At 58.1% G+C, this 16,767-nt stretch overlaps 2 protein-coding genes across 3 annotated transcripts; both read right to left on the reverse strand.

Annotated features, from left to right (window-relative positions):
* Positions 1-9: 9 nt before the first annotated feature.
* Positions 10-2,409, reverse strand: MARCKSL1 (MARCKS like 1). Its single transcript, XM_055331977.1, has 2 exons — positions 2,121-2,409; positions 10-1,282 (listed from the first exon to the last, which is right to left on the reverse strand). Exons 1-2 carry the CDS (start codon positions 2,205-2,207, stop codon positions 773-775), a joined length of 597 nt encoding a protein of 198 aa, XP_055187952.1. The 5' UTR covers positions 2,208-2,409; the 3' UTR covers positions 10-772.
* A 9,211-nt stretch (positions 2,410-11,620) lies between these two features.
* LOC129513862 (uncharacterized) lies at positions 11,621-15,188 on the reverse strand. Of its 2 annotated transcripts, none has more exons than XR_008665313.1 (4): positions 15,086-15,188; positions 14,627-14,881; positions 14,294-14,378; positions 11,621-11,824 (listed from the first exon to the last, which is right to left on the reverse strand). XR_008665313.1 is itself a non-coding variant. In XM_055332247.1 (4 exons), exons 1-3 carry the CDS (start codon positions 15,113-15,115, stop codon positions 14,300-14,302), a joined length of 384 nt encoding a protein of 127 aa, XP_055188222.1. In that variant the 5' UTR covers positions 15,116-15,188; the 3' UTR covers positions 11,621-11,824; positions 14,294-14,299. The 2 variants fall into 2 exon arrangements, 1 of the variants encoding a protein (XP_055188222.1); XM_055332247.1 differs by having other exon boundaries at positions 15,066-15,188.
* Between the last annotated feature and the right edge of the window lie 1,579 nt (positions 15,189-16,767).

Below are 16,767 nucleotides of genomic sequence, written 5' to 3' on the forward strand. Positions count from 1 at the left end.
AAGCACTACTAAAGGGACGACATTTATTCCTTTTCCAAATGTTACAGTAAAACCAGGTGGAAGAGAATGGTTTTAGCAGTTAGAAAAAAAAAAAAAGTACAAATCTGGGGTTTGGCCATTAAAAGTTATTTACAACAATGGGAGGGGGAAAAAAAAGACAACAAGAAGTTGTTTCACATTACAGACCTCCCCCCCACCCCAAAGCCTAATACTTGCTTACCAAGTCAAAAAAGAGACACAGTCGATTCACAAGCTGGAGGTTTGAACTTGAGTAAGACATTTATAAAAACCTAGACAGGGGCAGTGTCCTCCCCAGCCCAGGTGCCACTAGGCACAGCACAAGAGACTAAAAACTCAACAGAGGGGAAGGCTGGACACTCGGGTTTGGGAGTGTAGGCACCCCACATCTGGCTCAGGGATTTGGGGAGTAAACAAAACCTACTTGGAAAAGAACTGGGGAAGAAAACCAGCAATTGCCTTCTGCAGGGGTAGGGGCAGGAGAGGTAGGGCCAGGGGCAGGAGCATATTTCACATCACTAACCTAACTCGGGAAACTGCAAGGGACCATCTTCAGCTGGCCTTAAGAGGAAGGCCAGATGGATGATGGGAGAATCCACAGGAGGGAAAAGGAGAGGGAACGTGGCTGGGAGGGGGCAACAGCCCCTTCCTTTCTGGGCACAGGAAGGCAGCCAGGGCACCAGGTCCAGGGAGTGACCTCACAAGGACAGCACAGTTTTTGCAGCTTAGAGATCACCCACCTGCCCCCACCCAGCTACTCATTCTGCTCGGCGGCAGGTGTAGGGCCACTCTCCGGCCCCGAGGGAGTGGACGGCTCTGCAGCCTGGGGCCCTGCCTCTTCTTCTGTGTCTCCCTTGGAGGCAGCACTAGCCTCTGCCCCCTTGGCCTGGGGCTCCTGGCTCTCAGGGGTGGCGGCAGCCTTCCCTTCCTGGGCTGTGCCTTCCTCGCTGCAGGCACCGATCTCGCCCTGCTCCTGCTCTTCCTCTGTGGGTGAGGAGGCAGAGGAATCACCCCCACCCTCCTTCCGATTTCTCTTGAAGGACAGACCACTCAATTTGAAAGGCTTCTTGAAAGAGAATTTCTTCTTCTTCTTGGGGGTCTCCTTGGCGGGGGCATCCCCCTTGACCTCAGCGCCCTGGCTAGGGGGTGCTGGCTCGATGGCATCGCCAGTGGCCCCGGCTGCCTCCTCTGTTCCGTTCACGGGGGGCGACTCCCCTTCACCCTTGGGGGATAAGTCTCCATTGCTTTTCACGTGGCCATTCTCCTGCAGGGCAGAGGAGACAGCAATGAGGCCCGGGGCTCTACCCCTCCTCCCCCCACCCGCCCCTGACCCCTTCCAGGCAATAGGATCCCGACTCTTCTGCAACCCGGGAGGCTGCTTGTGGCCTCACCCCCACCAGGATCCCGTCAAACATCTCCCTCCTGCCCTCACGAGCGCGCGGGGGCCGACCGCGCAGAAGCCACGGCCGGCAGGAGGCGCTGGGGTCCCGTGGCCCCCCACCCACCTCCCCCGGGGCGCGCTCTCCATTCGGCGCAGACCCGCTCGCGGCCGCCGATTCCCGGCGGGCGGGCGAGCCCTGCAAGCCGACATCGGGCGGGAAGCCGCCCCGGGGCGCTCTTCTCCGCACCTGGACGGCCCATTTTCCCAGCCTCCCGCTTTGTGTAAACGGGCCCCCCACCCACCTCGGGCTCTCCCCACATCTCGACTCCCCACTAAAAAAAGGGCTGTGAGCCACCGAGGTCGGGTCTGCGGGAGGAGTGCCCTCCCCCCCCCCGGGCACCCGCCCCGCGGCCCCTGGGCGCCCCCTTGGCGCGGCCCGCCAGCGCCTTTGTTCCCCGCGCGGCACTCGGGGCGGCCGGGGGGCAGCGCCGGGGGCCGGGACCGCAAACAAAGAAGGCGGCGGGGCCAGGCCGGCGCCCCCTCCCCGCCCCTCCCCTCGCTTCGCCCGCGGGGGCTGCGGCGCCGAGAACAAAGGGACCGGGCGGGGGAGGGGGCGCCGCGTGTCCCGGGCCGGACAAAGCGCGCGGCCCCGGCCCAGGGCCCCAGAGGGGGCGAGGTGCGGGAGGAGGGGGCCAGGTCGGGCCGTGCCGAGCGCACCCACCTGTCCGTTGGCCTTAGCAGGGGAAGCGCCTGCTGCCTCCTCGGCGGTCACGTCGCCCCGGGGAGCCTTGGAGCTCTGGCTGCCCATGATGGGGGGGGTCTGCTGGGGGGCGCCCGGGGCGGCCCCGGGCTCGCGCCGCAGGGGATAGTTCGGCCGGGTCGGCCTGGCCGGCGGAGGGGTGGGGCTCGCGCCTGAGGGGGAGGGGTATGGGGGGAACCGAGCTGCACCCCCTCTCGGCGCCCGACCCGCTAGCTACGCCCGCCACCGCTCCGCTCCGCGCCAGAATGCCGCCCGCCGCCCGCCGAGCCGCCTTATATATGCGCCCCAGCTCGGGGCGGGGCCGGACATTTAAATGAGCGCCCAATCGAGGAGCGGAGGCGGGCTCAGGTCCCGGGCCCCACTTGCGCAGTGGGCGACGCTGGCGGTCTGATACCCCCAGCCCGCTCTCCTATCCGGGGCGGGTGGGGGCCAACGCGGAAGGGGGGAGGCGGGTCGTTAAGCGAGCTGGGTAGAGGACGTGCTCCCAGAGGAAAGGGAGAGCAATCGTTCCCTCCTCTCACCGCCCACCCCCCCAGGGTGGACGCCCCCGCACCTGGAGTGGCCCCGGACGCCTCGGTCCTGCACTGACAGCCCCTGTCAGTCTCCCCCTAGAACTCCTGGAAGGGCTCACATGCCCAGACTCGTCAGAGGGCTGGTCCAGAGTTACGCTCCGGAGAATGTGGTCATAGAAGCCGCTGGGCCCCGCGCCGGGATCTGCGCCCCCTCAGGCCTGGACACCGTCACGGGTCCCACCCACGTCCCCGCCTGCCTGCCCGGGTCAGCCTGGGGGGTCCGGCCCGCCGCGGAGGCACTCTGGTCAGGCTGGTGAGGCCCGGCCCCCAGCTCTCCTCCCAATCCCCTGGCAGCGGGTCACACCAAACCCCCACTGACAAGCTCACCCTCCTGCTCCCCGGCCCTCAGCCCCCCTCGGGGCGGTCCTGCGATCTACAAGGGCATTTCCATCCCCTGTGACAGCTGAAGAGTCTGAGGCTCAGAGACGTTGACATAACCTGTCTGACTTGTCAGATGCTCTCCCCCTACATCTGCTCCCCCACATTAAGGCAGAGGAAATCCAGGAGGGAATTCAACAAAACCTCAAACATTCCAGTAGAGGGATGAGACCTCACCGAGGCTCCTGGGACAGCCTGTTGAGGACAACCCCCAAGGCTACCCAGCGCAGCCTTCCTGCCCAGCCTGAGTGGAGGGGAGCCTGGACGCAGGGACCAGGAGCTGGTGGCTGGAGACCCTCCAGCTCCGGTCCCCTGCCTCTGCCTCTTCCCCTTCCCCTTCCCCTTGTGTGGACAGGCCTGTGGAAACTCCAGAGTCCTGACTGGCCCCGGATGTGCGTGTCCGGTTGCCCTCAGCCTCCAGGAGGAAGGGGATAGGGGCTGGAGGAAGGAAAGTGTTGCAAAAGCAAGGCTATGTCCTGGACAGCTCAGCACCTCCCTCCCTCCTTCCTTCCCTCCTACGGGTAAGGCCTCCTGGGAGGCCTGAGGCTGTGAGGTGTGGAGACACCCCAGGGCCTGAGAAATCAGGAACTCCCCACAGATCGGACCACAGAGGAGTGGAGGAGGGCTGAGCTGGCACTGACACTCAGCACCCACTCCCCCCTTACTCTGAGGCTCCAGAAGGCTCTCAGCTTCATTAACCCCTCCTCTCATTTTCCAGACTGGGACACTGAAGTTCAGAAAGGGAAACAGACATATCCAAGGGCACACAGCAGATGCCAGTAACTGAGGTGAGAAATGGTTCGGAAAGACCTGCTCAATTGAGGTGGGGGCTCTGAGGTAGCCCCTGGAAAAATTCTCCTTTGACATCGGGGACTGCCAGGTCAGAGTGGGAGGTACAAAGAACCAGCTCTGGGATAGGAGGGGCACCACGCCCCACTGCTGCTCACTGACAGAACAGAGCCTTCACCCACTGCCACTGAGCGATGGGCTCCGTGACCTGCATCTCTGTCTCGACCACAATAGGGAACCCACAATGCTGCCAGGCGCTGCCCGCACCGGCTGGCAGGGCTCAGATGGAGAGTGTGTGACTCCTGGAGGGCTCGGGGTCAGAGGTTAAGAGCAGATCCCAAGGCCCTGGATTTCCAGGCTCTGCACTGTGGGTTGACAGGCAAATCTCTGGAGGAGAGAGGAACATCTGAACTCAAGGACCCTGAGTTCCCAGAGCCCCTGGGGGAGCCTGGGCCACAGGGAGCTCTGCCTCTCCCACCAGGTGTTCCTGGAGGCTGGGGAAGGTTCGTCTGGGAGCTCAGGCCCTCAGGAAATCCAGGTCCCCCAGAATCTGGCTTCTGGAAGAGGGAAGAGGCTTCGGATGCTGTGAGAGTGAGGGGGGTGGTACAGCAGCCCCCACGGCCTCCTCCGTCCACACTGTGGCTCCTTCCTCCCCAGCTGCTGCCAGCGCAGACAATGCACCCATTGTTCCATGGTCTCCAGGGGCCTGTGTGCAACTGTGTGTGTCTGTTTCCCTCTGTGTGGGACTGTGTATTGCTCTGTATCTGTCTGTGTGTGAGAGACTTTGTGACTCTGTGTGTGTGTGTGTGTGTGTGTGTGTGACCAGGTGTGCACGTTTGTGCTTGTGTGAGTCTGTATCTTTGTGTGTGTTCAGGGCGAGAGAGGCTTGCTGACTCTTGGTGTCTCTGAGATTTTCTAGGTGTGTGCCTGTCTGTCCTTGAGATTGTGTATTGGTGACTGTGTCTCTGTGTGACTGGGCATATAACCATGAGTGTGTGCGGCTGTGGGAGACAATCTCGATGAGCATGTATGATAAATTAGCTATTTGGTGTTTGGTGTGAGTGTCCCCGTAGGCAACTGTGTGTGCACCCGTGGGTTCTGATGCTGTGATGGTCAGAACCTATGAGGTATGGAGCAGCAGGGAAAGGAGGATGGGAAGGACAGGATAACTCAGGAATGGACACGGGAAGGAAGCAGCTGGAGAGACTAGAACCCCATATTTTGACCGGCCTGTAGCTGTCCCCGTTCTCAGGTGAAGCCTCAGCCCCTGGCTCTGGCCTGAGATGCCTCTAGCTTTCCTGGATGGAAGGGAATGAGTTTCCTTGGCAGGAAGCCCAGGACCTCAGGAGAGCCACAGGGTGGGGCTGAAGGTGGGAGGCAGGCAGAGAAGAACATGACCCCATAAAGGAGGGTTGGGTGCACTTTGAGGTCTCCGACTGGGCCCTGTGGTGGGGATCAGATTAGATGCCAGGTGAGGTATGAATGGGCAAGAACTAGTCAGATGGGGGCCAGGCCTTCCTAGCAGGGGGACCCCCAGCAGAGGACTAGCACCTGGAACAGGGAAGAGACATCAGAGAATGGCTGGATCCCAAGGAGACCTCAGTAGTGCTGGTGTGGCACCGCCCAGATTTTAGCTCCTGTCGCCCCCACCCCATCTCCTCCTGGGGAGCATCAGCTGGACCTAGAGACCTTAGTTTTGTCTCCCCCTGCTCTGTAACGGTGAGCTAGTCCTTTCTTCTTGGGCCTGTTTGCTGGTGAGTGACAGGCTGGGCTCCATGATTCATACTCACAAAGACTAGAGTATTCCTCCTCCTGCTCACTAGTGGTGGAGCACCAGCTGTGAGTCATGCAGGGCCCCTGCCCTCAGGGGTTTCCCATCTAGGGAAAGAGCCTGGCAGTGCCTTAAGGGGAGAAGAAGAGCCACACCAGGACCTGCCAAGGGGCCTGCAGGCTGCATGAAGGAGGGCCATATGCATGGGCCGGGGATGGAGTTTAGAGCAGTACAAAATGGGAACAGACATGTGTTTGTGTGAGGGCAGGGGTGGAGGGACAGGCCTAACCTGGAGCAGGGTTTGGAAATAAGATCCCTAGGACTCCAGGACCAGCTGGCTGCACGGTTGGGAGGGAGTAGGGAGACGAAGTGACAATGTTGTCACCTGCATCTCTGTTATGGGTGACAGCTGGTCAAGTGGATCCTTTCGAGACAGGAAAACAGAGGGAAAGAGAACTTGGTGGGAGGGGGTGCTTGCTGAATTGAGCCTTGCTGAGTCTGAGGTGCCCAGGGAACACTGGGGAGCCCATCCAGGAGGCAGTGCATAGACATGCCATCAGATCATGTTTCCTGAGCCACAGGCCAGGGCCCAAAGTCTGGCTAGTGACCTTATAGGGACAACAGACAGTAGGTTTTAAGTCAGAACTGACCCCAGGAAATCTGGGCCTCTGGATGATGCTAGATAAAGATAAGTGTTGCTGAGCGGTGCATGAGGTCACCCAGGAAGCACCAGGCCAGTGAGGAGCCCTACCGTTGGAGAGGCAGGCAGCAGTACAGGGCTCCAGGGAAGGAGTCTGGGAGGGAGCCAGAGGGGAGGCACAGGAGGGGACCCCAGAGTACAGAATCATGGAGATCCTTGACCACCTGGGAGAGTTTTGAAGAGGCGGGAATGACCACCAAAAACAATAATCACAGTTCCTAGCATTGCTTACTTGCACACGGTTGAATGCCAAGCCCTGTGCCAACTGCTTTCTGTACCTTACCTCGTGAGCTGGTGAAATATGTCCCCTCGTTCCTTCCCATTCACAGAGGAGGGAATGAGCCCTGAGCCCCGTGAGGCGGGGTGTTTCTGCGAGCCAGCAGCAGAGGAGGGCAGCACCAGCAGAAAGTGGTTTTCAGGATCTCTGAGGAGCAGAAGAGTATGGCCAGAGTTTGGCCAGAGGCATTCCCAAAGGGTTCAGATGCTCCCAGTTATGAGCAGCACGCAGGGTGTCAGCAGGGAGAGGCCCCGGGGGCCACGGGCTCAGGACCCCAGGCCCTCGACTCCCTGGGATCCTGGGTACGCAGGGGTTCTGGTTTGGTTGTCAGCAGCACCCAGGGCCATAGCCTCCCTGCCAATCATGGGCCTTGAACCTGGGCCTGGATACTGGGGCACCTTAGGGCTCTTCATAGGACCCACCATCCAACTGGTCACCAAATCACAGGCACAGGGATTCCATAGGTTCCCTTTTAAGATTTGAGGCTGCTCAGTGCTCTTATTTCTTCCTTTTCTCCCTCTTCCCTTGGTCTCTGAGTGAACATGTGTGTGTGTGTGTGTGTGTGTGTGTGCGCGCGCGCGCGCGCAAACGCATGTATGTGGGGGTGGGGTGGAGTGGTTGTGTAACCTGGCCAAGGCCCAGTCACTAACAGAGCTGTCTCTCTGGGGCTCGATTTCCCCAATAACCAAGAGATGTGTCATCGGCTCACCTGCCTATCTTCCCTAGGCTCGATGAGGTCACCAGAAACTCAACCCGTTCCACACTGGTGGCTTGAGCCTCTCCCTTCCCCCTTCCCTCCCCGCTTCCAAACTTTCAGTTTCTGTTCGGATCCTGGGTGCCACAGTGGAAGACGCAGCCAAACCGGTGGAATGTGGATTGCTTACAACTTTCCAACCAAAATCCCCCCCCCCCCCCCCCCGGGAAAGTCCCTTTAAAAGGGAAACTGAAACCCTGTCTTGGTCCACTCCCCAGGCCCACCTCATCCTCTCCAAGCTATTCAGATCCCTCACTCCTCCCATTCAGCCTCTCCCTCAAATGATCTGGACCCACCTTGCAGCTTTGGGACCCCGGACAAGTCCCTCCCCTCGCTGGGCCTCCCAATGCACACCCCGTAAAATGAGGACACTGGGTACCGCTTGAGGCAGCAGCAAGGGTGCGGCGAGGTATTTCTGTGTTGAGGCAATCGTAGTCATGAAGTATCGTGTCCTCGCTGTGTGGCTGTAGGGCCTCTCGGAGCCTCAGTGTCCTCATCTGTAAAGTGGGAATGATCATAGCCAGGTCTGGGGTAATTGTGAGGTAAATGAGCTAATGCCAGCAAGTGAAGCCCTTAAATCCACCACCTGAGGCTCAGAGCACACGGGAGCATCCAGCAACACTCACTGGTATGACTGAGTGAAATGCTGCGCAAGAACGTGGTGCCAACTTGGCACTCAACGGTGTGCCCATTCTCTTCTTGACCTGGGGAGAGGAGGCAGGGGGGCAGGAGCTCCCTGAGACAACCCAGTGTCCCTTCTATCAACACTCTTCGGGGACAGGTGGTAGAAGGACTGACCAGGCTGCTCTAAGGATGCTGAATTATTCAGAGGGAAATTTATTTGACTCAATCAATTCCTTCCATGATAAAGGAATCTGCATCTTCCCAGAACCCTAAGGATTCCCTCCGTCTCTTGCAACCCCCGAGTGTCCCACTGGGACCTCCTCTTAGTGACTATTCCTAGAAAGACATGCTAGGAAGCTTGCCTCCTATACACTTCATCTGTCTGTCCCCTCCTAACCCCTTCTCAAACTCTCCTTCCCTCCCACCTGCACAGAGGCCCCTGATATCCTGGTGACACCCCTGCCCACACCCCTCCCCCCTAGCGCTCCAGGGCGTACCTCACAGGGACCAAGCTCCCAGCCTCATTTTCCTGATTTTTCTCTGGCTCCCAGAACCTCAACTCTACTGGCTTATCAGTGCCTCAGAGTGTTGAGTGTGTGTGACCTCAGGGCTTTTGAACGTACTCTTCCCTCTGCCTAGAATGCCTCTCTCCACTTCTCTATTTGTTGAATTTCTACTCTTTTCTTAAAACCTAGATCAAACAAAAACAAAACAAAACAAAACAAAACAAAAACCCCAGATCAAACCTCTCCTGAGAACTTCCAGGTTTGCAGGAGGAAGGGAGGCTCTCCCCATCACATACTCTATATCTCTGAGCATAAGGTTCCCACTACTCTGTTGCCCAAGCCAGGAATCTGCTCCCCACCCTCCCAGCTCAGCTCATCATCCCCTCTCCTCCACGTCCACAACTGCAGCCCTTCTCACCTGTGCCCAAGGCCCGCAGCACAGCCGCCTTCACACTTGTCTGTCTGCCCCACGTCCAGCGCTTCCAGCTGCTCTCCTCTGCCTTGGGGTCACTTTCCAATAGAGGGTGCTCAATGAATATTTACTAGCTGATGGAGTAAATGTGCCAAGAAAGGCACAAAGGAGTGAAAGGAATGTCAAATCAAACACGTCCCCTTGGGCAGCCGGGGTGGCTTGGCAGTTTAGCGCCGCCTTAGACCCAGGGCATGATCTTGGAGACCCGGGATCGAATCCCACGTCGGGCTCCCTGCATGGAGCCTGCTTCTCCCTCTGCCTCTGCCTCTGCCTCTGTCTCTGCCTCTGTCTCTCTCTCTCTCTCTCTGTCTCTCATGAATAAATTAAAAAAAAAAAAAAAACAAACCATGTCCCCTTGGCTTTAGACCTTGCTGTGGCTTCCTACTGCCCTCGGGATGTCTGCACCCTACATCGAAGGTCTTGGCCATCTGGCACCCATGGCACACTCTGGACTGTCCACCATGCTATAACCTTGCTCTCTTTTCTGCCGTTATACAGGCAGTCCCTCTGCCTGGACTGTCCCTCCCTGCCAGGTAGAAGGGAAACACTGGGTTGATGCAATCACCCAAGCTAGACATTATGGGGTCCTGAACTAAAGGTCCAGAGCAGCAGCCAACACCAGCATTTCCCGAGCTGGGGCCTGTTCTTAGGGCTGAGGCTTACATGCATAGCTTTGGAGTTAATGCTTGAGATGCCCATCAGAGCCCCATGGAGATAGCAGGTTTGCAGTTAATGAGTCTGTGAGCCTGGACTTAAGAGTTTGGGGTGTCCCAAATTGGAATGGGACTGGATGGGATTCACCAGAAAAGGAGTGACTCAAGAAGACAGCTCCAGGCGGGGCTCACCAACATTAAGACTCTGGGAGCAGAGCTAGCAGGGGCACCCAGCCGATGGTCATTGGGAAAGGGAGCAGTCCAGGAGCAGGGGGCCCTGAAGGCCGAGGGAAGCAACGGTTTCCAATGGGAATGAGTGATATACCATGTCAAATGCTGCTGGAAGGTGGAGGAGGGCGGAGGGAGAGAGGTATGGACAGTGTGCAGGGGGCAGAAGGGGCAGGACTCAGGGAAGGACCAGGGACTAAGGGAGGGAGTGCGTCAGGAGGGAGGACAGGGGATGGTGCTGAGGGTCCAGCCTAGCGAATGGGTAGATGGAGGCACCAGGCCACACACAGAAGCCTTAGAGGAGGAGAGGTGGGCACATGTGGAGACGGAGAAGTCAGTTTGGGACAGGTTGAGGTGAGGTGACTTTGGGATGCCATTAGGATCAATGGGTCTAGAGAGCAATCTGTGCTGGAGAGGAAGATCTCACTCTATTTCTCTCTCTGTACGTGTGTGTGTGTGTGTGTGTGTGTGAGAAAGTTTATATGCTGATGACTGAAGTCTCTGTCCCTAGCCTAGATCTCTCCAGAATTCCGGCTACCCTTGGAGATTATCCTGGATGACCCACAAGGACATACAAAACAGGAAAACAAGCCCTGGTGGACTAGAAGGGACAGAGCTGTTGGTGAGAAAACCAGAGAGACTCGTCCAGATGAAAGCAATAGTGTCGGGGGGGCGGGGGGAGAAAGTGATAATGGCTGGGACAAGGTGAGGGTGGAGGGCAAGGGGCTGGAGGTGGAAGGGAGATGGTTCTAGGAGTCTGCTCCTGTGGGGAGCTGGAGTGGGACTGCCTTGTCGTTACCTGTTTGTGTGACTGAGTCCCCCATAAAGGGCATGGGATGGACCATACGTGGGTCTCATGGGATGCAGAAGGGGGCTGCTGTTGACCACTGAGTGGATGAGTTAAGGTAAGAGCCCAAAGACTCCATCCTCCAGCCATCAGCACCCTCTGTCAGACCTTTGCAGGGAGGCTTGGACAGGATCCACTCCTGGTCTCAGTCCCAGGTAGACGCTGGCAGAGTGTGTAAGGGGGAGCATAGAACAGGTGCCCTGAGGCCTTGGACTTGGTTGACCACCAGAGGCTACTCATTGCCCACCAGCATGGTCCCTGAGAACCTGGGGAGGGCTCTAGGCCTGGAGTTGCCATGAAGGGACCATGTCTCCCCCTTACTTTAAGCCTGTCCATGGTTCCCCATCTCCTCCTGGAGAGCATCCAACTCCTTGTTTTAGCAGTCAAGGTCTTTGAAGCGCCAGGCTCAGTTAGCCTCACTTCAGGCAGAGGCCCTTGACTGCCAGTCTCACGATTCCCTCGGCAGGATGACCATTTCTGCCCGTAAATGACTGCTGCCCAGTCGGCCTGGAGTGCTATTCCCTCTATGTGCCTACCCAGTGACTGCGTAACCATTAAGATTTAGCTCAAGGAACCCCTCCTGAAGTCTTTCCTGGCCCACCAGAGGACTCACTGTGCCCCCCAAAAACTAATGTCACCCTGATGTGGCACTTTACTGAACTGGCATGTCTCTGTTTTTCTCCTGCTGTGATACTGTGAGAGTCTGGAGAACAGGAGCCAGGTCTGGTTCATCCATTCTCTCCCATTGAAAGGGCTCGATGAGGGCAGTGGAAGGGTCAGGAGTGACAGCAGAAGATGCCACCGACCCCCAGCCCTGCGGGTTCAGTCTATCTCAGCGGGTGTGAATGGGGAGAATTGAAAGGATCACCCCCAAAGTAGAGAGAGCCAGAGAGGTGAAAACTGCTTTATTTGGGCAGTAAAGGGGCAGAAACATGGAGATCCCAGGGAGGAGAGCAAAGGTAGAGAATCTTCACCCACAGAGAGGGATACAGGATTTTGCAGGGCTCCCAGGACATTTTCCTGCTCGTCCTGTCTTGGCACGAGTCAGCCTCGGGACGTCATGTGATGAACCTGAAGCCCAGCTCCTGAAATCCCTGGAAAACAGAACTCCATGACATCCCCTGGAACCCTGAGGCGGCAGGTGTGTCACTGGGCATCCAGCACTGCCTGGGGTCACACGCAGCTCTGCCACCAACTAGCTAGGTGTCCCTGGGCAAGTTGCATAATGGCTCTGAGCCTCAGTGTCCTCTGAGGGGAAAAGAAATAACTGTGGTAGCCACCTTGAGTAGGTTTATGATACATCTTTTTTTTTAAGATTTTATTTATTTATTCATGAGAAAGAGAGAGAGAGAGAGAGAGAGAGAGAGAGAGGCAGAGACACAGGCAGAGGGAGAAGCAGGTTCCATGCAGGGAGCCTGACGTGGGACTCGATCCCAAGACTCCAACATCACACCCTGGGCCGAAGGCAGGCACTAAACCGCTGAGCCGCCCAGGGATCCCCGGTTTATGATAAATCTTAAAAAAGAAAATGCAGGGAATCCCTGGGTGGCTCAGTGGTTTAGCGCTGCCTTCAGCCTAGGGAGTAATCCTGGAGTCCTGGGATCGAGTCCCACATCGGGCTCCTTGGGTGGAGCCTGCTTCTCCCTCTGCGTGTGTCTGCCTCTCTCTCTCTCTGTGTCTCTCATGAATAAATAAAAATTTTAAAAAATCTTTAAAAAGAAAATGCACGCAAAATTTTAGCACAGTACCCGGCAGAGAGTAAATGGGCAATAAATATCTGTTGTCACGATTATTACTATTTCGTCAGGAGACCTGTGCTCGAGTCCCAGTTCTGCCCCCTCCTCTTCTCTGGGCCTGCCTGAGTTTCTGTCTATGAAATGGGCGCTGAAGGACTGAATGACAAAATACATGTAGCAGAAGCTTCGAAGATGAGTGATTGCTCTGCCCCTCCCAGGTACAGCCCGGGGCGGGGGTGGGGGGCGGCAGGGGGGTTATGCCTCCCACTCTTGTCAGGTCTTTCCTGGGCCTCTCTGTCCAGGCAGGACTCCTCTGCCTCCAAGGCAGAGTGAGAGGAAGGACTGTGGTTAGGGAGCATGAAGGCCTTCCTGCCGGCTACAGGATGCTAGCCCGGGAAGGAGCCAGAGGTCATGGGACTGAGGCCGCTGGGGGGAGGGTCGGCTTCCAAGGGAATGGCTGGGCCAGGCTAGTTAGGCCAGAGCAGGCCAGGGGGTGAATCAGCTCAGCAGTGACCTCACTTCCGGAGACCCTGGAGGGGCCCTGTTTAAACCTGCCTTAGGATTCCCAAGATCACAGAGACAACAAACAGAGCCGGCAACAGGGATACAACAGGGCAGACAGCTGGAGGCAACTAGTCCTGTGCTGTTCCCTCCACTCAGAACACTCTTTCCAGGGTCTGGAGTGGCTGACCCTTCATCCTTCAAGCCTTGATTGAGAGTTCCCTCCTCAGACAGGACCTAACCAAACCATTCATTCATGCAACATTTACTGAGCCTCGATTATGAGTCAGGTATTGTTCTAGACAAGACAGATTCCCTGCTCACTCCATATAAAGCAGCGCCTGGCCTACCTTGTTCTTCTCAAACCCAGGGCATTGTTTATCCCTTCTTTTTATTGTTTCTCTAACCAGAATGTAAGCCCCATGAGGGCAGAGAATTCAATGTCAGCTCAATCACTCAGAGTATAAACCTAGCATAAACGAAAACAGGCCCTTGATCCTTGATAAGTAATTGTTGAATAAATAAACGGACATAGAGATCAGAGATAGATGCACACCCAGAGAAACACAGCCATGCTCCGAGGCGGAGGCAGACATTCAGAGAAGCACAGAGGGTGACTGTCAGTACTGTGCCCTCAAGGCCACCAGGGCTTCCTTTCTCTCAGGTCATTCAGCTGGGTTGCTAGGCAGGAGCCTTGTTTGGAACTCTATTATACTTTATTATAATTTTTTATTTTTAAGATTTTGATTTATTTGTTTGAGAGAGTGAGAGATAGTGGGAGAGAGAGAGAGAGAACACAAGGCGGGGCAGGTGGGGCAGGTGGGGCAAGGGACACGCAGGCTCCTGGCTAAGCAAGGAACCTGATGCAGGGCTCCATCCCAGGACGCCGCCCGCAGCACCACCTGAGCGGAAGGCAGAGGCTTCACCCACCGACCCATCCAGGCGCCCTATTATTATTATTATTTTAAAGTAATTTCTATGGTCAACGGGGGGCTCAAATTCAGGACCCTGAGATCAAAAGTTGCATACTCTACCGACAGAGCTCGCCGGCACCCCTCTATTTTACTTTTTTAGGTGCCTTCTGATGAACAGAAATTTTAATATAGTCAAATCTGTCAATCTTGTAAAAAGTGTGGTGGTCAGAGAAAGGAAGGGATGAGTAATCCCGCAGAGTCGCCCGTACCCTCCAGGTCCTGGAGCCCGGGAGGCAGCGGCTGGGGAAGCTCCGCGGACGTTGGCGCCTCGCCCTGCCCCGCCCACCCCGCCAGGCCCCGCCCCCGGAACCCCGCCCCGCCGGCCGCACCCTCCTTTGGCCCCGCCCCTCACCGGCTCTCACGGGCGCAGGGGAGCTAGATGCCTCTTCCTCTTGCCCAGGAATTGGTAGTTAATATTCTGCCATCGGTGCTTCCACCTGGAGGGGGGTAAAGTCGGGCCGACAGGGTGGGGGCAAGGCTCCGCCCCCCCCGGCGACGCCCATTCCTCCTGGCCCCGCCCCTCCGCTCCGCTCTCAGCGGCGCCCCGCCCTCCCCGCCGGGTTCCGCCCCCTGCTCCCGCTCCCAGGCCCCGTCAGGCCCGGGCTACCCAACCCCTGACCGGCCCTCCGCCTCAGGCCCCGCCCCGCCCCGGGCCCCGCCCCCGGGCCCCGCCCTGCGCGCTCACGTGAGGCGCGGGCGCGCGCCGTAGCAGCTGGGCCAGCGCGCCGAGGGCACGTCTGCCAGCCCGGTGGCCCCCGGCAGCAGCAGCAGGTTGCGCGTCGGCCAGCGCCAGGCGGCGCCCGGCGGGCGGCGGCGCTGCGGGCTCAGCCAGTAGTCGCCCAGGCTGCGGCGGGAGGCGGGCGCCGGCAGGGCCGGGCCGCGGCAGCCCCAGAAACACAGCTCCTGGTCCAGGCGGTGTGGGGGCGGGGCCCGGGGCCGCCTGCGGGGGAGACGCGGCAGCCGTCACCCCGAGCTCCGCGGGCGGGCCCGGCCTGCGTCGGAGGCCCTGGGGGCCGGGGGACCGGAGGGCCTGGAGGACCGCGTCGGGGCGCTCGGCCGGCGCCTCCTCCCCCCGCTGCTGGAGGCCCTTTGTCCCGCCGGCGCCCTCCCCGGGGCCCCCTCACCGGGACAGAAGAAAATTCACCACGAAGTGGGCAGTCTCGGTGAAGAGCATGGCGTCGGCCCGCCCGGCCGGCCTCGGCCTCTTAAATACCCGCCGGGGTGGAGGGGGAGGCCTGAAAGCCCATACTCCCCCCGGGACGCCCGTTTTTAGCAGGAGGCATCAGCGGGCGGAGCGGGGCGGGGGCGGCACCAGCCCCTCGGGCGGGTGGGCGGGTGGGTCTGGGCGGTGGTCGGACTTCACCCGCCGCCTTGGTGGGAGGCGGCCAGGCCCCGGATTTCCAAGGTCTCCTGAGACACTCCCTACTGCCCCCCCCCCCCGCCCCCAGGACCTAGGACGGGCAGCAAGATCAGCTGCCGGCTAGATAGACTTTCCCCATCCCACCCCGGGGCGCCAGCCTCTGCTTACAGGCCGACCCCGATGGCATCCTCAGGCAGGACCCACACCTCCAAAGGCGGGCCTGCTCCCAGGCTTAGGATCCCCCACCTCTGCCTCCCAAGGCCCTTTCAAGAGCTTTGCCCCTTGCTCCAGGGCACTTTCAAACGTTAGGCGGAGGGCCCCTCAGCCACCTCTAGTTCAGGACAGGAGTTCTCACCTGGAGACATTCTATGAATGAACTTCTCAGGATCCAGGACCCCCTAGACTGTCTCAAAGTTCCAAATACATATATATTTCTGGGAAGAGTTTAGAAAGGATCCCTGACAGCAAACCCTCCTCACCACCCCCAACAAAGAAAAAGTTAGAAGCCCTTGATCTGGTCTATAACACCCTCTTGGGAGAAGGGGAAACAGGTTCAGAGAGTGGCAGAGAGAAGCCAAAAGTAAAACCCAGGCTTCATACTGCTCTGCCCACCCCTACAGAGGTGCCCTTGTTCTGATCAGAGCATGGGGTTCAGGGCTCAGAGCCCAGGCTGGGACCTGCTCCCCGACCCCCTGGGGATCCAGTGGAACGTGCTGGCCCAGCTCTCTTTCCCACACTGCCAGTTTGGGCTATTTCCCCCCCAGTGACTCACACTGGCTGCTGGGGAGAGTGGGCAGCTGTTCCGAGCCCCCAGGGCCTACTACAGGCCCTGACTTGTCCCCCAATTTTGCAGCCATATTTGGGGATTTAATTTCCTGTTTTCCCCTCCTTAGGGACTCTCCCTCCCCTCATCCCTTCCTCTTTTCTCTGTCTCCATCCAACCTCTCCCTCCCTGATGGCTCCTTCCCAGCAGCAAACAAACAGGCTCTAGTCTTTCCTATCTTTGAAAAAGAAGAAAGCCTCCTTCAACCCCATGTCCTTCTCCAGCTCCCCTTCACAGCCAACATTCTTGAAAGAGTTGTGTACACACGCTGTTTCCACTTCCTCACTCAGCCCCTGCAATCTGGCTTCCTCCCCCACCATTCCACAGGAACAGCTCTGCTCCTCAAGGTCACCACTGACCTCCTCCTTGCTAAATCCCAGGGATGGTCGCGAGTCTTTATCTGACTTGACCCTTTAGCAGTGGCTGACTTTCATACAAATACTCCCTCCCACGTGAAATACTTTTGTGTCCTTGTTTTTCTGGACACTGTGCACTCTTGATTTCCTTGCCATCTTACTGGCTGCTGCCATATGGCAAATTTCTCATCCTTTGCTCACTGCCTAATCATGTCCCAAGGAAATCTCATTGGTTCCTTGCCTTGGGTGTCTACCTCTGTCAGAGACTCACTTCTCTCTTTCAGCCC

The sequence above is a fragment of the Nyctereutes procyonoides genome, unplaced genomic scaffold (assembly GCF_905146905.1).
Source record: "Nyctereutes procyonoides isolate TBG_1078 unplaced genomic scaffold, NYPRO_anot_genome, whole genome shotgun sequence".
NCBI lineage: Eukaryota > Metazoa > Chordata > Mammalia > Carnivora > Canidae > Nyctereutes > Nyctereutes procyonoides.